Genomic DNA, 24,864 nt, shown 5'->3' with positions numbered 1-24,864 from the left:
TCCAACACACTTTCATCTTTTGATTTTAAGCTAAATTTCCACTTACTCTGTGAGTTTGATCCATCACACCAGTCTCATAAGGAAAGCAAATTAATTTTTTTTTTGTGTGTTCCTTATAAAACCTAAACCCCTTTGAATTTTATTTGGGAATCTAGCTAATGAAATCAGTTTCTTAGGAATAAAAGTGAAGCAAATGATTTTGCACATTTTGTCAATAGGTGGTCAACAAATAGTAAGCTACTCTACATTTGAATGCATACATTTCTTCTTCTTCTTCTTTTTTTTTTTTTTTTTGTGGTTTTTGGGTTACACCTGGCAGCGCTCAGGGGTTATTCCTGGCTCTACACTCAGAGATCGCTCCTGGCAGGCTTGGGGGACCATATGGGATGCTGGGATTCGAACCACCACCCTGCTGCATGCAAGGCAAATGCCCTATCTCCATGCTATCTCTCTAGCCCCTGAATTAGTTTGTTTGTTGGGTTTTTCCAACGGACACGTAGGCAAGACAAAATGGTCTCGAAGACTCCATTTTGCTCTAGGTCCACACAGCTTCCCACATTCCATGCTATCTCTCTAGCCCCTGAATTAGTTTGTTTGTTGGGTTTTTTGGTTTTTGGTTTTGGTTTTTGGTTTTTGATTTTTGGGTCACACCCGGCAATGCTCAGGGGTTATTCTATGGTCAGAAATTGCCCCTGGCAGGCACAGGGGACCAAATGGGATGCCAAGATTCGAACCACCGACCTTCTGCATGAAAGGCAAATGCCTTACCTCCATGATATCTGTCCAGTCCCAACCCTTGAATTAGTTTTAGTGAATACTGAGATAGCTCAGTAGGTTGAGCTCATACTTCGCTAGAGGCTCGAGTTCAGTTATTGGTACCCATGAACACCTCTAGGAGTAACCCTCAAAATACAACATTGTAGTAATTCCTGAGTACTGTCAGTTGTAGCCAACAAAAAAGAAGAACTTCTTTTTTTTTTTTTTTTTTTGGTTTTTTTTGGGCCACACCCGGTGACGCTCAGGGGTTACTCCTGGCCATGCGCTCAGAAGTCGCTCCTGGCTTGGGGGACCATATGGGATGCCGGGGGATCGAACCTCGGTCCGTCCTAGGCTAGCGCAGGTAAGGCAGGCACCTTACCTTTAGCGCCACCGCCCGGCCCCAAAAGAGGAACTTCTTTTGTAATTTGCTTTCATGAATCTTTGGGTTCTTACCATATTTTTTGGGGGGTGGGGGGAGAGCTTGGGTCACACCTGGCTGTGCTCAGAGGTTACTCCTGGCTCTGCGCTCAGAAGTCACTGGGGTTCATCCTGTATTGGCTGTGTGCAAGGCAAATGCCTTTCCGCTGCACTATTGCTCTGGTCCCATCTTACCACAGTTTTAATAATTGCCAAATCACCTCATTTCCTTTAAGAGGTTATTCTGTCTAGACTGTCAGCAAACAGTATAAATAAGTGAAATTGAAAGTCAGGAATAGTATTTAAATTAGCCCTTTCCTCTTCCACCTCATTGGCTTATCTATAAATCAGGGCTACAGATTCAGGCATTCTATTTTTTCATGTTTCTATATTAAATATATTGGGACAGAAAGATAGCTCGATGGAATGAAGAATATTTTTTATGTTGGAGACTCAGGTATGACCCTAGTACCAAATGATTCCTTAAGCGCCTGGGGTAGTCACCCTTAAACATTGAGTTGGGAATAGGTATTCACTAAACACTACGAGATGTGACTCCCAAACCAAAAATTAATAAATACATTTTAAAATAAAATAAATATATCTCCTAGAAGTAATATCCCCATTTAATAAATACCAAGTGCAATAGTCACTTAAAACTTAATGTCTGACCAGAGCAATAGTAGTGGTAGAGTGCGTGCTTGCTTTGTATGTGACTGATTTGGGTTCTATTCTGGCATCTAATATGGTGTGTCCTGAGCACTGGCTAATGAGGCCCCCTCACCAAATTTTTTTTTTTGGTTTTTGGGCCACACACGGCAGTGCTCAGGACACTCCTGGCTGTCTGCTCAGAAATAGTTCCTGGCAGGCACGGGGGACCATATGGGACACCCAGATTCGAACCAACCACCTTTGGTCCTGGATCGGCTGCTTGCAAGGCAAACACCGCTGTACTATCTCTCCGGGCCCCCCTCACCAAATTTAATGTTTCAGGATCTAGAAATATTACAGTAGTTACAGTGCTTGCCTGTAAGCAGCCAATCCTTGTTCAATCCCTAGTATTGCCAGGAATGACCCCTTAATATTGATCCAGGAAAAAGTCTGGAGCACTACTGAGTGTGACCCAAACTCTACCCCCACCTCCAAAATTTAGTGTTTCAGTATGTGGGACAACAGTATCAATAGATTTTTGGGAAGAAAACCTTTAAGGAAGTTGGTGGTTTATATAATACTGTGTTTCTTTATATTAATTATACTTATTTTTGTTGCTATTCCTTTCAGAAAAAGCCTGTGCAGAAGCTGGGTCAGCAAGAACGTCACTTCTTATATTGGTGTCCATTTTCTTATCAGCAGCTTTTTTTATGTTTTTGGTATATAAAAATTTTCCACAGCTTAGTGAGTAAGTATGATGAATGAAACTGAAAATGTAGACATTTATAGAAATCACAGTTGATTAAAAGTTAATTTACAAAAAAATAAAAAAAAAGTTAAGCTAATTTAAAGTAAGAGAAATGTTATATGGTGATTGCATATTAGCTATAAGATTTATATTGCTACTTATTTAAATATATCTTATTAAAATACATGTGTATATATTTATATATATATATATCTTAAATATATCTTATTCAAATATATTTTCACTTTCTCTACAGGGTTTTCCTAACAGTACTCTAATTAAAACATCTTGATAAAAATTTATAAAAAAAATTTATAGGGCCCGGAGAGATAGCACAGCTGCGTTTGCCTTGCAAGCAGCCGCTCCAGGACCAAAGGTGGTTGGTTCGAATCCCGGTGTCCCATATGGTCCCCCGTGCCTGCCAGGAGCTATTTCTGAGCAGACAGCCAGGAGTAACCCCTAAGCAGTGCCGGGTGTGGCCCAAAAACCAAAAACCAAAAACCAAAAAAAAAAAAAAAAAAAAAAAAAATTTATAAAAAAAAAAATTATTTTTGAGGGGCCGGCGCAGTGGCGCTAGCGGTAAGGTGTCTGCCTTGCCAGTGCTAGCCTAGGACGGACCTCGGTTCAATTCCCCGGCATCCCATATGGTCCCCCAAGCCAGGACCGACTTCTGAGCGCATAGCTAGGAGTAACCCCTGAGCGTCACCGGGTGTGGCCCAAAAACAAAAACAAAAACAAAAAAACAAGGGGCCGAAGAGATAGCATGGAGGTAAGGCCTTTCATGCAGGAGGTCATCGGTTCGAATCCCAGCGTCCAATATGGTTCCCTGTGCCTGCCAGGAGCAATTTCTGAGCCTGGAGCCAGGAATAACCCCTGAGCACTGCCAGGTGTGACCCAAAAACCACAAAAAAAAAAAATTATTTTTGAAATAGAACTACATCAAGAAATACTTTTTATGGGCCCGGAGATATAGCACAGCGGCATTTGCCTTGCAAGCAGCCGATCCAGGACCAAAGGTGGTTGGTTCGAATCCCGGTGTCCCATATGGTCCCCCGTACCTGCCAGGAGCTATTTCTGAGCAGACAGCCAGGAGTAACCCCTGAGCACTGCCGGGTGTGGCCCAAAAAGCAAAAACCAAAAAAAAAAAAAAAAAAAAAAGATAGTGTTTTTGGTTTGTTTGTTTTGTTTTTGGGTCATACCAGCGGTGCTCAGGGTTTCTTTTGACCAGCTTAGGGGACCATATGTGATGTCAGGGATTTCACCCTAGTCAGTTGCATGCAAGGCAAACACACCCTACCTGCTGTGCTATTGCTACAGCCCCAGCAAGACAGTTTTTATTGAAAGAAATTTATTTTTTGTTTTTGGGCTACATCCACCTGTGCTCAGTGCTTATTCCTGACTCTGCACTCAGGAATCACTCCTGGAGGGCTAGCTGGACCATAAGGGATTCCAGGAGTTGAACCTGGGTCGCACGTGCCCTACCTTCTACCAGCCCCAAGAAAGAAATTAATTTAGAAAGATGCGAGTTGATAGGAATTTGTGTTCAAGAGAGGACATGGACTTGAAAGAGCAAGCCAAGAAATACATTTTGATACAATAATTCTGTATACATTAGCCTATCTACTTCTTTTTTCCCTACTTGTGTACATATAAGTTAGTTTTATGAAATGGGTGTTTTCTGGTATATTAAAATTATTTTGGGCCCGGAGAGATAGCACAGCGGTGTTTGCCTTGCAAGCAGCCGATCCAGGACCAAAGGTGGTTGGTTCGAATCCCGGTGTCCCATATGGTCCCCCGTGCCTGCCAGGAGCTATTTCTGAGCAGACAGCCAGGAGTAACCCCTGAGCATCGCCGGGTGTGGCCCAAAAAAAAAAAAAAAAAAAAAAAAAAAAAAAAAAAATTATTTTGTTCATTTTTCTTTTAAATTTATTTTATTTATGTCAGTGGGCTTGCCACTGGCCTGGAATAGGAGCTAGCCTGAGCTACATCCTGTAGTCCTGGGGGTTGAGAGTTTGTTCATTACCAGGGATTGGCCCTGGTGTTTTGCACATGCATTTCCCACTGGGACCATATCCCCAGCCCTTCATTTTACTTGTTTTATTTTGTTTTGGACCTATTCTCTCTTTTTTTTTTTTTTTGGTTTTTGGGCCACACCCGGCGGTGCTCAGGGGTTACTCCTGGCTGTCTGCTCAGAAATAGCTCCTGGCAGGCTCGGGGGACCATATGGGACACCCGGATTCGAACCAACCACCTTTGGTCCTGGATTGGCTGCTTGCAATGCAAACACCGCTGTGCTATCTCTCTGGGCCCTGGACCTATTCTCAGCAATATTCAGGAGCCTGGGGTCACTGTTGGTAGTGTGTCGGTGTTCATAAGTGCTTGGGACTTAATTTGGGCCTTCCAAATTAAAACTTGCATTTAGGGCCCGGAGAGATAGCACAGCGGCTTTTGCCTTGCAAGCAGCCGATCCAGGATCAAAGGTGGTTGGTTCGAATCCGGGTGTCCCATATGGTCCCCCGTGCCTGCCAGGAGCTTTTCTGAGCAGACAGCACCGCCGGGTGTGACCCCCCAAAAAAAAAAACAAAACAACTTGCATTTAGCCTGTTGAGCCATCTCTCTGGCCTTTACTTCACTTTTTGTGGGGAACTGGGGATCACACAGCCATACATTTAGGTAAATTACTCCTTGCAGTGGTCAGGAGACTTTATGTGATACTGGAGATCGAGTCCAGGTTAGCCACATCCAGACTATTTCTTGGGAGTTGGTCTTGGCAGTGCTCAGGGGAGCATGTGTTTTTTTTTTTTTTTTTTCTCTGTGTTTTGGGCCACACCCGGTGAAGCTCAGGGTTACTCCTGGGTATATGTTTTGCGGGGTATTGAACCTGGGTCTCCTGCTTGCAAAATATGTATTTATCCCCTTGTGTTATCTCTCTGGTCCACTGGTTCAGTTTGTAATATTTATTTGTATATGTGTGTGTGTCACACTCAGTGGCACTCAGGAGTTCAGTTTGTAATTTAAAATTTAAATCAGGGGCCTTATAATAGTAAAGTGGATAGGGTGCTTGCCTTTCACATAGCCAACACGTTTGATCCCTTGCACCCTCCAGGAGTTATTCCTGAGTTCAGAGCCAAGAGTAACTTCTTAGCAGCCCTGGGTATGGCTACAAAACAAACAAATAAAAATAAGGAACTATTTTTATTTTATTTTATTTTGGTTTTTTGGGCCACACCCATTTGATGCTCAGGGGTTACTCCTGGCTAAGTGCTCAGAAATCGCCCTTGGCTTGGGGGGATCATATGGGACGCCAGGGGATTGAACCACGGTCCTTCCTTGGCTAGCGCTTGCAAGGCAGACACCTTACCTCTAGCGCCACCTCACTGGCCCCAAAATAAGGAACTATTAATATTGGAACAGATTGGAAAAATTTTGATTTTTGTTGGTCACACTTGACAGTTTTTATCTTATATTATTTGTTTGTTTGTTTGTTTGTTTGTTTTGGGTCGCACCCAGTGGGGCTCAGGGGTTACTCCTGACTCTACACTCAGAAATTGCTCCTGGTGGGGCCGGGCGGTGGCGCTGGAGGTAAGGTGCCTGCCTTGCCTGTGCTAGCCTAGGACGGACCGCGGTTCGATCCTCCGGCGTCCCATATGGTCCCCCAAGAAGCCAGGAGCAACTTCTGAGCGCATAGCCAGGAGTAACCCCTGAGTGTCACAGGGTGTGGCCCAAAAACCAAAAAAAAAAAAAAAAAAAAGAAATTGCTCCTGGCAGGCTCAGGGGACCAATGGGATGCTGGGGTTTGAACCACTGTCCTGCATGTAAGGCAAATGCCTTACCTCCATGCTATCTCTCTGGGCCCCACATTTCATTTGACAGTTTTTAGGGCTACACCTGACTCTGTGTTTGGGATTGCTACTGGTGTTATTCTGAACTATTTGGTGCCAAAGATCAAATCTTTGATGCTTCCTGCATTCAAAAACATTGAACTGTCTCTCCAACTGTGGAGCAGATGCCTTTAACCATTAGCATGATTCATCCTACATTTTTACATATACATTACAGATGTCATAAGATTATATTAAAGTGGGGGGCCAGAGTGGTGGCGCAAGTGGTAAGGCCTTGCCTGTGCTAGCCTAGAACAGACCACGGTTCGATCCCCCAGTGTCCCATATGGTCCCCCAAGCCAGAAGCAATTACTGAGCACATAACCAGGAGTGTAACCCCTGAGCATCAATGGGTGTGGCCCCAAAACAAAAACAAAAAGATTATATTAAAGTGGGATCAGAGGGCTGGAGAGATAGCATGAAGGTAAGGCATTTGCCTTTCATGCAGAAGGTCATCAGTTTTTTTTTTTTTTTTTTTTTTTGGTTTTTGGGCCACACCCGATAATGCTCAGGGGTTACTCCTGGCTATGTGCTCAGAAGTTGCTCCTGGCTTGGGGGACCATATGGGACACCGGGGGATCGAACCGCAGTCCGTCCAAGGTTAGCGCAGGCAAGGCAGGCACCTTACCTTTAGCGCCACCGCCCGGCCCAGGTCATCAGTTTGAATCCGGCTTCCCATATGGTCCCCCGTGCCTGCCAGGAACAATTTCTGAGCATGGAACCAGGAGTTTCCCCTGAGCACTACTACCGTGTGTGACCAAAAACCACAAAAAAAAAAAAAAAAGGCAAAAAAAAAAAAAGTGGGATCATAGTGATATATTGAATGGCAGATAGGCAAATACCCTGCTTATGGCAGACCCGGGTTTGACTCCCAGCTTTCCATATGGTCTATTGAGCCCTCCAGAAAAGATCTCTGAGTACAGAGGAAGGAGTAACTTCTGAACACCTCTGGTGTGGCCCCAAAGCAAAAAATGCAAAACAAAAAAGATTAAAGTGTTAGAATTTATGAACTCTTTGAAATTAAAATTTGTAAGTTTATTCTTAAATATGCTACAATATTAAGCTGTAATATCATTTTTAATAAAACGTTTTAAATTTGAATTTTATTATTTCTTAGAAAATTTCTGCTTTAAAATTTTTCATTTTATTTTATTTCTTTAGAGAAGAAAGAGTGAATATGAAGGTTCCCAGAGATATGGATGATGCCAAGGCTCTAGGAAAAGTTTTATCCAAATATAAGGACACCTTTTATGTACAAGTACTTGTAGCTTATTTTGCTACATATATATTGTATCCTTTTAACTGAAAGATATTTTAATGCTTTTTTCTTTTTAAGAAAAAGATTATAAAATATCTACAGTATAATTATGTTTCTTAGAGATTATAATTTTAACGAAAATATTTTCCCTTAATTTTCTTTATCACAGTTGTTATTTCTGAACAATTATTTGTTAATCTATATTTTGCTTATTTTATTCAAAGATTTTTCTTTCTTTTATTATCCAATATAAATTTATGACTATAATTGGATAGTTTTAAGTGACTATTTTTAATTAATGTATCAATTTTAAAAGTATTTCCTTAGGTTCATAGATATAAAGTTTATAAAATCTTTTGCTTTTCTGGATGTTGTGTCATGATCATATTTGTTTGTGATATACTTAATTTTATTGTTTCCTTTCTAAAAAATTCAAATCAGAGGGGCTGGAGTGATAGTAGGGTGTTTCCCTTGCACACAGCTGACCCGGTTTCATCCCTGGCATCCCATATATCTCCTGAGCCTGTCAGATGTGATTTCTGAGTACAGAGCCAGGAGTTACCCTTGAGCACTGCTGGGTGTGGCCCCAAAACAAAAACAAACAAAATTCCAATAGGATAATCTTTCAAAGGATATGGATTTTACTTATTTGGTTATTTGGGCCACACCCAGTGGCCTTCAAGGGTTATTCCTGGCTTTGCTCTCAGAAATCACTCCTGGCAGGCTTTTAATTTCTTTTTATAGAAATATGTGCTGTATTTTAATAATATGAAAAAGAACTGTATTTATATATTCAAACTGTTAATGCAATTGTGATTATTTTTCTAATTTGTATGGATGTACATGAAATCTGTTATGCTGAGTGAAATTAGTCAGAGGGGGTTAGAGAGACACAGAATAGTCTTATTCATCTATGGGTTTTAAGAAAAATTAAAGACAGGGCCAGGCGGTGGCGCTAAAGGTAAGGTGCCTGCCTTGCCTGCGCTAGCCTAGGACGGACCATGGTTCGATCACCCGGTGTCCCATATGGTCCCCCAAGCCAGGAGCGACTTCTGAGCGCATAGCCAGGAGTAACCCCTGAGCGTCACCGGGTGTGGCCCAAAAACCAAAAAGAAAAAAAAAAAGAAAAAGAAAAATTAAAGACAATGAAATAATTCCCAGAGATGAGGGCCAGAAGGACCAGCTCAAGATATGAAGCTCTCTACAAAGAGTGGTGAGTCCAGTTAAGGAAATAACTACACTGATAACTATCATAGCAATGTCTGAGTGAGGGGATGTAGAAAGCCTGTCTTGGGGCCAGAGAGATAGCATGGAGGTAAGGCGTTTGCCTTTCATGCAGGAGGTCATCGGTTTGAATCCCAGAGTCCCATATGGTCCCCTGTGCCTGCCAGGAGCAATTTCTGAGCCTGGAGCCAGGAATAACTCCTGAGCACTGCCGGGTGTGACCCAAAAAGGAAAAAGAAAAAAAAAAGAAAAGAAAGAAAGCCTGTCTCGAATACAAGGAGGGAAGACATGGGGTCATTGGTGATGGGAAGGTTGCGTGGTGAAGGGGTGTGTTCTTGTTATAACTGAAAGCTAACAACAATTATGTTTGTAATCACGGTGTTTAAATAATTTTTAAATGAAGAAAAAACTAAACAAATAAAAGATGTATGTACAAATGTGGCACAAACACATCTGACAATATTTTTGAATTTTTATTTCTACCTCTTTTCCTTTGTTCCTTTGTTCCTTTTTTTTTTTTTTTTTGGTTTTTGGGTAACCCCCAGCAGCTCAGGGGTTAATCCTGGCTCCACGCTCAGAAATCCCTGGAAGGCTCAGGGGACCATATGGGATGCCGGGATTCAAACCACCATCCTTCTGCATGAAAGGCAAATGCCTTACCTCCATGCTATCTCTCTAGCCCCCTTTGTTCCTTTTCTTTATCTCCTTCCCTTTCTTTTGCTTCCTTTTCTTTTTTCCTTCTCTTTCTCTTACATCCTTTCTTCTTTCCTCCTTCCCCCCTCCTTCCTTCCTTCCTTCCTTCCTTCCTTCCTTCCTTCCTTCCTTCCTTCCTTCCTTCCTTCCTTCCTTCCTTCCTTCCTTCCTTCCTTCCTTCCTTCCTTCCTTCCTTCTTACATCCTTACATCTTCTTACATCCTTTCTTCTTTCCTCCTTCTTCCTTCCTTCCTTCCTTCCTTCCTTCCTTCCTTCCTTCCTTCCTTCCTTCCTTCCTTCCTTCCTTCCTTCCTTCCTTCCTTCCTTCCTTCCTTCCTTCCTTCTTACATCCTTACATCTTCTTACATCCTTTCTTCTTTCCTCCTTCTTCCTTCCTTCCTTCCTTCCTTCCTTCCTTCCTTCCTTCCTTCCTTCCTTCCTTCCTTCCTTCCTTCCTTCCTTCCTTCCTTCCTTTCTTCTTTCTTTTCTTCTTGCTTTCCTAAAAAATGATAATTTTCTAATTTGTGAACTTTATTGGGGGATAATGGTTTTGGTGCTTTTTGTGGTACTCAGGGGATGACCATATAATAACTGTGTATCAAATTTGGGTCTGTTCCATGCAAGCCATATGTACTATCTAACCCTCTTGATATTTCCCTGATCTAATTTTATTATTTTACATAGTAATCTTTTATTTCAATCCAACCTATTTTCTGGATCATAGCATTGAAAGGTGTGTGTCTGTTGTGTAGAGGTTATATTGAAAGGTCTGTGTGTATGTTGTATAAAAGTTGAACATTATTAGGGCATCACATCCCTTCTGAGACAAGTATTCTATCACTGAGCCACATACCTGGACTAAGGTATAGGTGTTTTTGTTCTTTTTTGGGGGGAGGAGGGGTCACACTCGGCAGCGCTCAGGGGTTACTCCGGGCTCTATGCTCAGAATCGCTCCTGGCAGGCTCAGGGGACCATATGGGATGCCGGGATTTGAACCAATGACCTTCTGCATGAAAGGCAAACACTTTACCTCTATGCTATCTCTCCAGCCCAGGTGTTTTTGTTCTTGATTCATTGTTGTTTTTGATGGTGGTAGAGGTTGAGCCCAGGCCAAAAATATAAAAGTTTAGGGGATGGAGATGTAGCTCAGTGGCAGAGGAGTTGACTTGGATGTGTAAGGACCTGTTAATTGTCCCCAGCAAGGAATTTAAAAAGACTGCAGATTCAGAGAGATAGTACAAGGGATTAAATCATTTGTCTTCCAACAAATGTGGTGGGAGTATATGTGGTGCTGGGATCAAACCCTGATCATCTGCCTGCAGGGGAAGAGCCTTACTGGTCTAAGATATGTTAAACCACACCCTGGCCCTTAAATTTTTCTCTCCTTTCTTATCCTCTCCTTTCCCCTCATCCCCAGTGATAGTGCTCAGGGGTTATTTCTGACTGTACTCAGGAATCTCTCCTAACTGTGCTTGGGAAGACCATATGGGATGCCATAATGCCGAGTTTTGAACCTGGCTCAGTCTCCAGCAAGGCAAATATTGTACCAGCTGTAGTATTTCTCAGCCCTAACACCCAATATAAAGTGTGTGTGTTCGTGTGTATGTAATATTTCTCAGCTCCAATACCCAGTATAAAGTGTGTGTGTGTGTGTGTGTGTGTGTAATGTTTCTCAGCCCAATACCCAGTGTATAAAGTGTGTGTCTGTGTCTGTGTCTGCGTGTGTCTGCACTCAGGAATTACTCCTGGCAGGCTTGGGGGACCATCTTGGATGCTGGCAGACAAACCCAGGTTTGATCCACAGCACCCCTTATAAGTCTCCTGAGCCATCCAGGACTGATTCTTCAGCACAGAACCCAGAGATAGCCTTGAGAATGCTGGGTTTGGCCCAAAAACAAAACCAAAAAATTTTAGGCCAGAAAGATAGCTGAATGGGCTAGAGTGAGGGCTTTTGCATGGTCCCTGGAGGAACCATGGAACCACATCCCGATCATTCCCTTGTTTTTTCTTTTTTTTAGTTTTTCTTTTTAGTAAGTCTTATTAGCAGTATATATATGCATGTTTGAGTGGGTGGTGTTGGGCCACACCTAGTCAGCTTGCTTCACTCTGGTCATGCTCTGTAGATCATATGTGATATCAAAGAACTGATCTAGGGTCAGCTGCATACAAAACAAGTGCTTAATTCTTTGTTTTTTTTTTTTGTTTGTTTGTTTTTGGGTCACACCCGGAGGTGCTCAGGGGTTACTCCTGGCTGTCTGCTCAGAAATAGCTCCTGGCAGACACAGGGGACCATATGGGACACCGGGATTCGAACCAACCACCTTTGGTCCTGGATCGGCTGCTTGCAAGGCAAACGCCGCTGTGCTATCTCTCCGGGCCCGCTTAATTCTTATACTATCAATTCAGCCTGCTTTATATAAACATATATATATAACATATATATGTTAGTAAATGATTTAGAGTTAAGAGAAGGACTTAAATCTTTAGACGCCATTTAATACTGAATTAAGTATATAATTTATTCATGTGAGAACTTTGTTGTTGTTTCTAAAATATTGGGTTTGTCTTATTATGTTTTAGTCCTTAACTTAGAAGTTAACAGCTTGCAAACATTTGCTATTCCGGGCTCTATATTTCTCAGTATTCTCTCGGGGTTCCTTTACCCCTTTCCACTAGCCTTATTTCTTGTTTGTTTGGTAAGTATATAAAATGAAATGGGAGACTAGGGGAAAAATGGTTTTAAATAGAATGATGAGAAGATAATACATTTTAGGTTTACTTTCTATGTAAACATAGCCTCATTAGCTTTAAGAGGCATTAAATGTTAAATATCTGTTAAGTCCCTCTGATAAGTATTATACTTAGTTATTTTTCCTATAACATAGTTATCAATGGCTTAATTGCATTTATAGGCTCTGTTCTCCATCTTACTGTATTTTGTAATTCATATACTCCCAAGAGTATTGGTGGCACAGTGAATTGAATAAGACCCATGCCTGAGGGTAGTGTTTTCACCCTTAGTGATTGGGAAGTGGAGAGGACTGGAACTTGAAGCTTCATTCTTAGACTAAAGGCTTATATTAACTACTTGGCTATCGTCCTAAACTTAACTGAAAATCTCAGTTTATTGTAGCTAATTTAATTTTAGTTTAGAAGTGTAATAAAAAGGGGTCTGTGGGGCTGGAATGATAGCACAGTGAGAGGGGTGCTTGCTTTGCACACTGCCGACCCGGGTTTGATCCACGACAACCCCTATGGTTCCCCATGTCTGCCAGGAGTGATTTCTGAGCGAAGAGCCAGGAGTAACCTCTGAGTGATTTGGGGTGTGGCCCAGCCACCCCCCAAAAGCAGGAGTCTTGTTTCCAACACATGGAGTATCTTGCAGTGTATCTTCCCACCCCTAAAAAGAGGTCAGATAGTTTTTAGATAAATATAACCATGTGAATAAAGTAGAACAGAATAAAATGCTTATTATGTCTTATTATTTTCTAGTGTTCTGGACTTGGTGCCTCATTCTGCTATATGCTCTCCTATTTAGTTGGGAGACCAGTTGTATACAAATACTTAACAGAAAAAGCAGTCAAATGGTCACAACAGGTAAACATTTTTCTTTTGTACATAATTCCAATAATTAACTTTTGGCTAATTGGGAATTCGTTATATAAGTTAATTCAGATTTTAGGCTTAAAATTAAAGATATTTTTTTTACCAACTTAAAATTAAGTGTTACACAAACAACAATGTGATAGTACAGTGGGAGGGCATTTGCCTTGCAGGTAGCTGACCCTGGGTGGACCAGGTTCAATTCTTTTTTTTTTCTTTTTTTTTTTTTTTTTGGTTTTTGGGCCACACCTGGTAACACTCAGGGGTTACTCCTGGCTATGTGCTCAGAAGTTGCTCCTGGCTTGGGGGACCATATGGGACACCAGGGGATCGAACCGCAGTCCGTCCAAGGCTAGCGCAGGCAAGGCAGGCACCTTACCTTTAGCGCCACCGCCCGGCCCCCCGGGTTCAATTCTTAAAAGGCATATCCACATCCCATGAGGTCCCCCAAGCCTGCCAGAAACAATTTCTGAGTGCAGAGCCAGGAGTAAACTGAGCACTGCTGGATGTGGCCCAAAAACCAAACCAAAACAAAACAAAACAATTTTTAAATGCCCAATCATTTTTATTCTGTTTGTAGTGCACAGAAACTGTCAGCAATAAGACACTCATATTTTGGGGCCGGAGAAATAGCACAGCGATAAGGCGTTTGCCTTAGACGAAGAAGGACTGTGGTTTGAATCCCGGCATCCCATATGGTCCCCTGAGCGCTGCTGGGTGTGACCCAACCCTCCCGCCCCAAAGACTCATTTTAATAGGGTCCTTTTGTGTGTGTGTGTATGTGTGTGTGTGTGTGTGTGTGTGTGTGTGTGTGTGTGTGTGTGTGTGTACACTTACATGAGTTTCTAAAATACATATAACTTCCAACTATATTTTTATGGTTGTTTTTGGACCTTACCTGGCGATGCTCAGGGATTACTCCTACTTTGTACTCCTGAATCACACTTGGTGGTGCTTAGGGGAATTTTATTGGACTCTGGAACTCAAATCCAGGTTGGCCACTTGTAAGGCAATTATCTCTCTCCTCTAGTTTAATGCATCTGATCTTTAGGAACACAAGTTTGTTTTTCTGTTTTTGTTTTGTTTTTTTGGGTCACATCCAGCAGTACTCAGAGGTTACTCCTGGCTGTACGCTCAGAAATTGCTCCTGGAAGGCACCCGGGGACTATATGGGATGCCAAGATTCGAACCACCGTCCCACCTAAATCAGCTGTGTGCAAGGCAAATGCCCTACCTCTGTGCTATATCTCTGGCCCCATTTTAGGAACACATGTTATTTATAATTAGGGAATCTGTAAAATGTAGCAATGATAAGGGACTAGAGAGATAGTAAGTGGATACAATGTTTGCCTTGCACACAACCAACCCTGGATTATATCCATGGCACCCCATATGACCCTCAGTACCTGCCAGGAGTAATCTCTGAATGCAGACTAAAAGTAGTCCTGAATACCACTGTGTAAGGATCCCTCTCGGACCCCAATAAAAAGTAGTGTTAGGGGCCAGAGAGATAGCATGGAGGTAGACATTTGCCTTGCATGCAGAAGGACGGTGGTTTGAATCCCGGCATCTCATGGTCCCCCCGAGCCTGCCAGGGGCAATTTCTGAGCATGGAGCCAGGAGTACCCCTTGAGCGCTGCCAGGTGTGGTTCCCCCCCCCCAAAAAAAAAAAAAGTAGTGAGATTATAAATATAAGACTATTACATCAAAGGATCTAACATGGTATTGTTAACGTGTTTTTTTTTTGTTTTGTTTTGTTTTGTTTTTTAGTTTTTGGGCCATACCCAGCGTTACTCAGGGGTTACTCCTGGATCTGCATTCAGGAATTACTCCTGGTAGGCCATATGGGACCAGATGGGATGCCAGAGATCAAACCTGGGTTGGCTGCACTCAACCCTCTGTACTTTCACTCTGTACTGTGCTCCTCTGTAGCATTCTATTTTTATAAAAAAAAAATAAAAAAGAGTGGCTGGAGCAATAGTACAACAGGTAGGACATTTGCCTTGCATGTGTCTTATCTGTGTTTGATCCGTGGCAGCCCATGTGGTGTATTCCCATACCAGCACCGTAGGACTGATTCCTGAGCACAGAGCTAGAAATAACGCCTGAGTACTACAGGTATGACCCTTGGTTCCCTCCCCAGTAAAAAAGTGGGGGCTGGAGAGATTGTAGTGATAGTACACTTATCTTGCATGTGGCTGACCTGGGTTTGATCTCCAGAAGTTCATATGGTCCCCTCTGAGGCTGCCAGGTGTGATCCCTGGGCATTTCCAGGGATCCCCTTGACCCCCTTCCCCCCCAAAAGAAACAAACTCTTAAAATTTAGAGGAGTTTTTGAGATTATCCTGCCGTTTTTGTTTGAAGATTAGAAAATTAAAAGAAGGGGCCGGAGAGATAGCATGGAGGTAAGGCATTTGCCTTTCATGCAGAAGGTCGGTGGGTGGTTCGAATCCCGGCATCCCATATGGTCCCCTGAGCCCACCAGGAGCGATTTCTGAGCATTGAGCCAGGAGTAACCCCTGAGTGCTGCCAGGTATGACCCAAAAACCAAAGAAAATAAATAAATAAATAAATAAATAAAAAGAAAATTAAAAGAAATTAAGTATTTGGAGCCTGAGTGATAGCACAGCGATAGAGTGTTTACCTTGCATGCTGTTGAATGGGGCAGACCTTGGTTTGATCCCTGTCTTCCCGTATGGTTCCCCAGGCCTACCAGGAGTGATTTATGAACACAGAGCCAGGAGTAACCCTAAGCACCGCTGCCGCCAGATGTGGCACAAAAACATTAACAACAAAAATAAAGCATTTATTTTTTTATTTTTTATTTGTTTTTGGTTTTGGGTCACACCCAGCAACGCTCAGGGGTTACTCCTGGTTCTATGCTCAGAAATTGCTCCTGGCAGGCTTGGGGGACCATATGGGATGTCGGGATTTGAACCTGGGTTCATCCCAGATTGGCCAAGTGAGAGGCAAACACCTTACTGCTGTGCTATCTCTTCGGCCCTGTAATAGCTTTTTAAAGACTCATATTGTTTAATTTTATTCTTTTTTTTTTAATTGGTTTTGGGGTCACACCTAGTGATGCCCAGGAGTTAGTCCTGGCTCTGCACTCCTACCTGTTCTTGATTGGACTTAAATTTGGACTGGCCATGTGTAAAACAAGCACTTACCCACTGTACTATCACTCTGGTCCCAGACTCACTTTTTGCTCTTGTAAGAGTATTTGATAAGTATTGTATTGTCACTTGTTGGTTTCTTTATCTTTTTGGTTTTTGGACCACACCCTGTGGTGCTTAGCGGTTACTCTTGTCATTGTGCTCAGAAATCAGAAATTGGAGGACCATAAGGGATGCCGTGGGTTGAAACCAGGCCATCCCAGGTTGGCTGCTTGCAAGGCCCTACCACTGTGTTCTCTCTCTAGCCCTTTTTTTTTTCTTTGGTTTTTGTTTTTGGGTCACAACCAACAGTGCTCAGGGGTCACTCCTGGCTCTACACTCAAGAAATCGCCCTGGCAGGCTTGGGGACCATATGGGATGTCGGGATTTGAACCAGTCCTTCTACATGCAAGGCAAACACCCTACCTCCATGCTATCTCTCCAGCCCCGAAAAAAACATTTCTTTTTTGTTTTGTTTTTGTTTTGTTTTTTGTTTTTTGTTCTTTTTTTGGGGGGGGGCCACACCCAGTGGTGCTCAGGGGTTACTCCTGGCTGTCTGCTCAGAAATAGCTCCTGGCAGGCACAGGGGACCATATGGGACACCGAGATTCAAACCAACCACCTTTGGTCCTGGATCGGCTGCTTGCAAGGCAAATGCCGCTGTGCTATCTCTCCGGGCCCATCATTTCTATTGGGTAAATAAATATCAAGGATGAGGGACCCAAACCTCAGTATATAGGGTATTTGTTTTTCAAACAGCTGGTCTGGGTTCAATCCCTGGCACTCATAAGGTCCCACAAGCCCTCCAGGAGTAAGCCCGAGCATTGCTGAATGTGGCTCCAAAACAAAGCAACCAAAAACTATCAAGGATAAGAATTAGAAACAAAGCATTTTAAGCAACTTTTTATTAAGATTAACTTACCTATATTTTTAATTCCAGGTTGAACGCCATCGAGAACATCTCATTAACTACATCATATTTTTGAGAATAACACCATTTCTGCCTAACTGGTTTATTAACATTACGTCTCCTGTGATAAATGTGCCATTGAAAGTTTTTTTTATTGGCACTTTTCTAGGTAAGACCTATTACTCATATTGTTACATTTCTTTGTGTATATGTCTAATAGCATCCAGCTAAGTTAGAATTTCTGCTTTATTTTGGTAGATGTGCTAGTTCCGCATGTACATTTTGGACATGAGCCTAGTCTATAGAAATAGATCTTCTGAATTGTTTGTTGTATTGTTTTGTCTTAAGTATTTCTTTGCCATTTCTCTTAAAGAGAAACTATTGACTTTTTTTTTGTTTTTTGTTTTGTTTTTGGATCACACCTGGCAGCACTTAGGGTGTACTCTTGGCTCTATGCTCAGAAATAGCTCCTGGCAGCTCTGGGGACCGTATGGGATGCCAGGATTCGAACCACTGTCTTTCTGCATGCAAGGCAAACGCCTTACCTCCATGCTATCTCTCCAGCCACTTTATTGACAATTTTTTGGGAGGATGTAGAGGGATGGTGCTTAGGAATTTACTCCTGGCTATGTGTTCAAGAATCACTCTTGGGGGGAGCCGGAGAGCCTGAAGGTAAGGCATTTGCTTTACATGCAGAAGGACGGTGGTTCGAATCCTGGCATCCCATATAGTCCCCTGTGCCTGCTAGGGGCGATTTCTGAGCATAGAACCACACTCTGAGCGCTGCCGGTGTGACCCAAAAACCAAAAACAAACAAAAAAAAATGGAAGGGAAGGAAGAAGGAAGAAAATACTTAAGTGATTTTTTTCTTTTTCTTTCTTTCTTTCTTTCTTTCTTTCTTTCTTTCTTCTTTCTTTCTTTCTTTCTTTCTTTCTTTCTTTCTTTCTTTCTTTCTTTCTTTCTTTCTTTCTTTCTTTCTTTCTTTCTTTCTTTCTTTCTTTCTTTCTTTCTTTCTTTCTTTCTTTCTTTCTTTCTTTCTTTCTTTCTTTTTTTTTTTTTTTTTTGTGGGGGCACATCAGGGCTTACTCCTGGCTCTGAATCCAGAAGTTATTCCTGGTAGACATGGGGGACCATATGGAATACCAAGGATTGAACCAAGGTCGGCATGCAAGGCAAACAAACGCACTACTAACTGTCTGTCGCTCTGGCCCCAACAGTCATTATATTCTCAGAAGGTTTATGCACACAGAAAATTTAAATTTTAGAAACGGTAGATGGTTTTTAATGAATGTTGTTTTTTATTTTAGGTGTTGCACCTCCCTCTTTTGTCGCAATTAAGGCTGGAACAACACTGTATCAGCTCACAACCGCAGGGGAAGCGGTTTCATGGAACTCAGTATTTGTCCTCATGATTTTAGCCCTCCTCTCTATTCTGCCAGCCATCTTCCAAAAGAAACTAAAGCGGAAATTTGAGTAAAAATCATCTGGTTTTAGTTTTCAGATCATCTTCATCACTGTCACTATCATCTCAGAATTGGCAGGTTCATGTGTTAAATGATCTCTTCAGTAATTGAAACTGGAATTGTTGAAATAAAATTCATTATCAGACAGAATAATGCATTTCAGTAGTAAGGAAGAAACAAAAGGAAAAATGAATATACTATGAGGGGCCAGAGCCATAGCACAGTGGTAGGGACGGACCCAGGTTCAATTCCTGGCATCCTTTATGGTCCCCTGAGTCTGCCAGGAGTGATTTCTGAGCACAGAGCCAGGAGTAAACCCTGAGTGACGGATATGGCCCAAACAAAACAAAAAAAGAAATATACTAGGAAAGAGCTATCAGTAGTAGATATATTCAAAATTATTATTCCAAGAGTATTGATTATTAGCAGCATAGCTTAAAGTTTTTGTCCCAGTTGACTCAATGTATTTCATATAATGGTTACATATACTTATATATGTATACCATATATATAATCCTTGACTCGATATTTTATTGTTTTTCTTATGCCCCGTAACTAATAACTAAAATATGCAAGAGCAAAGAGTCTATAGATTTTTTAAAATATCTACTGCAGTTCTAATGTTAGACTAATTCAAAGCATAAACTTGCAAACTGAAGCTCAAATAAAGACTTAAATTTTCTCCTTGGGCCAGAGAGATAGCACAGCGGTAGGGCATTTGCCTTGCACGAGACCGACCAGGGACAGACCTTGGTTGAATTCCTGGCATCCCATATGGTCCCCCAAGCCTGCCAGAATCAATTTCTGAGCACAGAGCCAGGAGTAACTCCTGAATACTGCTGGGTGTGGCAAAAAAAATTTTTTTTTCTCTCTCTTATTCCCTTTGAGGTAGTGAATTGTTTAGAAGTTACATTTTAGTGAAACTATTGGGTTTGTATATCTTGGTTATCATGAATCAGTCTGAAATTTAAGTTATGCCACTTTAACTATTTTTAGCTTTCACATTATTTCCACTGTGCTTAGACTGGTAATTACATGACAATTGTGTCATCTGGGTGTTGATAATTTATATTCAGATACTAGTTTGTTACATAGTTCCCCTTTACTATCAGATGGGGGTCAAAAAGCAAATAGTCAAAGTATGCTTTAAAGTGTTAAGTTATATTACTTTATATTTTGAAACAGAAGCAGTGAATAGTTTGTTCCAATAACTGTAAAATTTCTCATTTATTTATTAGTCTGTTCATTAGAATATGCTTTATATAATTATTCCTTTATGCATGATATCCTTATAGAATGTCTTGTTTTGTGTCTACTGATGACTTTTTTGTTTGGTGCTGTTTTTGATTTGTGAAGTCTCTCAACTTAGTGTTTAACGTTTTCTAATTCAAAATAAAATTAGCTTCACCTGCTAACAGCTAATTTAAGTTGTCCTGGAAAACTAAAAAAAAAAAAGTTGTGTTTTTTGTTTTGTTTTGTTTTGTTTTGTTTTTAATTGGGGAGGATCCACTCAGCAATTCTCAGAGGTTCCTGCACTCAGGAATTATTTCTGGTAGTGCTCAGGGAACCATATGGGGTTTTGGGGATCGAATCTGAATTAGCTGCGTGTAAAGCAAATGTCCTAACCACTATACTACTGCTCAGATCCCAAAACAAAACTTTTTTTTTCCCCCTGCCTGCTTAATGGTAGTGCTTGATTTCTTGATTCTGGGACATAGCTGATCTAAAGTAAAGTACTCCTGGCAGTTTTACCTTTACCCAAGACTGTTATATTATACTTTAGTTATGAGAGCAATCCCTGTATGTTTTTATTATGAGAGGTATAATCATCCTCAAAGCCTTGTTTTAACTACATAATGTGGACTGATTCATTATTTTTTCTATCACAGTATTAATAAATGGATTTATTGTAAATACAAAGAATATATTGATTAATATATTATTCTTATGTCACCTGGCCTTTTGTGTGAAATTATTTTTTATTTCTTCATTTCCTAATGACCAGAGACTGGTTAAAAAAGCCTTTATTATTTTTTTTTTTTTTTTTTTTTTTTTTTTTTTTTTTTTTTTTTTTGGTTTTTGGGCCACACCCGGTAACGCTCAGGGGTTACTCCTGGCTATGCGCTCAGAAGTCGCTCCTGGCTTGGGGGACCATATGGGACGCCGGGGGATCGAACCGCGGTCCGTCTCCTAGGCTAGCGCAGGTAAGGCAGGCACCTTACCTCCAGCGCCACCGCCCGGCCCCATGCCTTTATTATTTTTACAAATAAACTAAAAACATCCCTTTGGAGAAAGTTCACTAAATGTTAATGTATAAAATGTAATTGAATGCATTTTTATTAGACTTTTATCAATAAAACTAAAGGCTTAGACTCAGGAGAATTCTCACCATTTACTCCAGTGTGTATATATTGTCTTTACTTTATTCTCAGAGTATTTTTCCTGTCTTTAACTTTGATTTTATTTTTATATCTTTGTTGATTTTTTTTTCTTGCAACTGCCACTTAAGATAGGGCATATTTTCTCTCACAAGAATAGTCAGTATTACTGGATTTATTGTCTGAATGTCAAGAAAGAATCTTTCAGCAGACCACTTATTTGCAGATGTATTCATGGATTTACAGATTTGGCCTGACTCAAGCTTTAACCATATCTAAAGACAGTTTCATAGTTAAAGTCACAAGAGAACAAATATGTATAGAAGGGAGGCCTTTGGGCAAAAAAGGAATATGCCATAATAAGTGATACTGTGCCCCTTCCTTACTATGGCCTCTCTGGAGTTCTGTTTGAGTGTGATAGTTCGAAAGTACTCAATAAATGCAAAATAAAATGTAATAATAAATTATACTGAAGAAAAAGTAGTGATTGAAATTTATTTAATGAAAATATTTGTAAAATTTTTTGTTTGTTTTTTTGGGTCACACCCAGCAGCATTCAGGGGTCACTCCTGGCTCTACACTCAGAAATCGCTCCTGGCACGCTCGGGGGACCATATGGGATGCCAGGATTCTAACCACCGACCCTCTGCATGTAAGGCAAACGCCTTACCTCTATGCTATCTCTCCGACCCCTGTGAAATTCTTAGTTGATTAAATATCACCTTAAAGAACAGATATTAGCACCCATTCTCCTCCCCCCCACCCCACCCCCAATGCTAGAGATTCAACCAAGGCCTCAAATGTGCAAGACAAGTAAGTGCTTAGGTTTACACCTGGTGGTGCTCAGGGTTTACTCCTGACTCTACTTGGGATCATTATTGGGGTCAGTGGGAGACCATGAGCTGTGGAAAACCATCTGGGGTGTGGGGGCATGAATTTGGGTAGGTCACATACAAGACAAGATCCCTACCCACTGTACTATTTCTCCAAAACATCTTTTTAAAATTTTAGTCAACAAAATTACAATACTTTTTTTTTTTTTTTTTTTTTTTTAGTTTTTGGGTCACACCCAGCAGTACTCAGGGGTTACTCCTGGCTCTATGCACAGAAATCACTCCTGACAGGCACGGGGGACCATATGGAATGTCGGAATTCGAACTGCCCTGCATGCAAGGCAAATGCCTTACCTCCATTCTATATCTCCGGCCCTACAATACTGTTATATTTGTTTTTAAGGGATCAAAGACCCCTACAGCAGTTAAAGAAGTTCTTGTCTTGCTCATGTCTGACTTGGATTTCATCCTGGCACACAAGATGATCTCCAGAACTAATTAGGAATCGAATCTTTATCAGTCATATACGAAGTAAGTGCTCTTCCCTTTATAAGAAAAGATTTTAATAAAAATATTACTTCCGGGCCTAAGAGATGGCATAGAGATAGGGCATTTGCCATGCAGAACTGTGGTTCGAATGCCGGCATCCCATATGGTCCCCCGAGCCTGCCAGGAAAGATTTCTGTGCATAGAGCCAGGAGGAACCTCTGAGCACTGCCGGGTGTGACCCAAAAACAAAACAAAACAAAAAATGTCCCTTGCATGAAGCCAACCCAAGTTTAATCTCTTGAGTCCTGAACCTGTGGTAACCTTGAGTAGTGCTGGTTATGGTCTCAAACCAAAATTAATTTTCCTAGGTTTTTTGTGGGGGAGCCACACACAGTGACACTCAGGGGTTACTCCTGGCTATGTGCTCAGAAATCACTCCTGGGGCCAGAGAGATAGCATGGAGATAAGGCATTTGCCTTGCATGCAGAAGGACAGTGGTTCGAGTCCTGGCATCCCTTATGGTCCTCCAAGCCTGCCTGGAGCAATTCCTGAGCATAGAGTCAGGAGGAACCCATGAGCGCTGCCAGATGTGACCCCCCCCCCCAAAAAAAAAAAAATCACTCCTGGCTTGGGGGACCATATGGGATGCCAGAGGATCGAACTGCTGTTAGTCCTAGATAACACATACAAGGCAAATGCCCTACAACTAGCACAACTGCTCCGGCCCCTTCTTTTTCTTTTCTTTTTTTTCTCTTTGTTTTGTTTTTGTGTTTGTGCCACACCCGGCAGTGCTCAGGGGTTACTCCTGGCTATCTGCTCAGAAATAGCTCCTGGCAGGCACGGGGGACCATAGGTCCTGAGTCAGCTGCTTGCAAGGCAAACGCCACTGTGCTATCTCTCCTTATTTTTATTTTTAATTTTTTGTTTTTTGGATTTTGGGTCACACCTGGCAGTGCTCAGGGGTTATTCCTGGCTCCACGCTCAGAAATAGTTCCTGGCAAGTTTGGGGGACCATATGGAATGCCGGGATTCAAACCAATGACCTGAATGAAAGGCAAATGCCTTATCTCCATGCTATCTCTCTGGCCCCTTATTTTAATTTTTTTTTTTTGGTTTTTGGGCCACACCCAGTAATGCTCAGGGGTTACTCCTGGCTATGTGCTCAGAAGTTGCTCCTGGCTTGGGGGACCATATGGGACACCGGGGGATCAAACCGAGGTCAGTCCAAGGTTAGCGCAGGCAAGGCAGGCACCTTACCTTTAGCGCCACCGCCCGGCCCCTTATTTTAATATTTTTAATATTTTGAAATTTATTATTATTAGGGGGTAAGGGCCACAAACGGTGTTCAAGGGTTACTTCTGGCTCTGCACTTAGAGATTACATCTGGCAGGCTCCGGGGACCATATTGGGATGCCTGGGATTGAACTCAGGTTGGTCTCATGCTGTTCTATCACTCCAGTCTTCTAGTTTATTTTTATTATAGCTTATGTGATATGGTTATGATAGTGTTTATATTTTTAGGTAGAAAATTAGTACTGCACACCATCACTGGAGAGCCCATCTCCTTTGTCCTTATGTTACCTCTAGTTTAATCCACCCCACCTTCAGTGTTGACTGCAGTTGCAGGTTTTACCACCATCAGGCCCTAGACCCTCCACCTATATACCCTTGTGTTTTTAGTTTTACTTCATTGTCAACCTGGTTCTTAATCAAGAACCCAGAGTTGATTATCATTTGCTACTGTCCATACACTTTTTTCCCCCTCTTCATTACAAATGAGCAAGATCATCTAGTATTTGTCCTGCCTCTGGCTTGCTTTGCTCAATGCGACAGGGTTTCACCATTCCCCCATACCATTCATGTTGACAGTACTACATGACTTGATTTTTTTGTCTGCATTGTATTCCATAATATGTGTACACACACATACACACATATAATCTACAGCCCACTAATTTTTTATTGTTAAATTATCTTTAAACACCGTGATTACAAATATGATTGTAGTATGATTACAGTCATGTAAAAAACACCCCCCTTACCAGTGCAAGATTCCCATCACCAATTTCCCAGATCTTCCTCCTCCCCACCCCACCCACACCTGTACTCAACACAGGCTTTCTACTTCCCTCATTTATTCACATTGTTATGATAGTTCTCAATGTAGTTATTTCTCTAACTACACTCATCATTCTATGTGGTGGGCTTCATGTCATGAGCTGCACTTACCAGCCCTCATCTCTTGTTTCTCAGATACTGCTAAAAATGTCTTTCATTTTTCTTAAAACAAATAGATGAGTGAAACTATTCTGCGTCTTTCTCTCTCCCTCTGACTTATTTCACTCAGCATAATAGATTCCATGTACATCTGTTGTATATGAAAATATTTTCGTAAGATTATC

General features: G+C 41.6%; 1 protein-coding gene across 1 annotated transcript in view; it reads left to right on the top strand.

The window, feature by feature from the left end:
- Window positions 1-18,982, top strand: part of TMEM41B (transmembrane protein 41B) — a 30,349-nt gene extending 11,367 nt beyond the window's left edge. The window contains exons 2-7 of the mRNA XM_049781076.1: window positions 2,458-2,575; window positions 7,618-7,746; window positions 12,234-12,327; window positions 13,124-13,228; window positions 17,330-17,468; window positions 18,607-18,982. Coding sequence (XP_049637033.1) covers window positions 2,458-2,575; window positions 7,618-7,746; window positions 12,234-12,327; window positions 13,124-13,228; window positions 17,330-17,468; window positions 18,607-18,776 — 755 coding nt within the window. The 3' untranslated portion in view covers window positions 18,777-18,982. The remainder of the gene's footprint in view (window positions 1-2,457; window positions 2,576-7,617; window positions 7,747-12,233; window positions 12,328-13,123; window positions 13,229-17,329; window positions 17,469-18,606) is intronic.
- The last annotated feature ends 5,882 nt before the right edge of the window (window positions 18,983-24,864 follow it).

This window comes from Suncus etruscus, chromosome 9 (genome assembly GCF_024139225.1).
Source record: "Suncus etruscus isolate mSunEtr1 chromosome 9, mSunEtr1.pri.cur, whole genome shotgun sequence".
Classification (NCBI taxonomy): Eukaryota; Metazoa; Chordata; class Mammalia; order Eulipotyphla; family Soricidae; genus Suncus; species Suncus etruscus.
The sequence above is the reverse complement of the archived record's forward strand: the minus strand, read 5'-3'. Positions and strand labels throughout refer to the sequence as shown.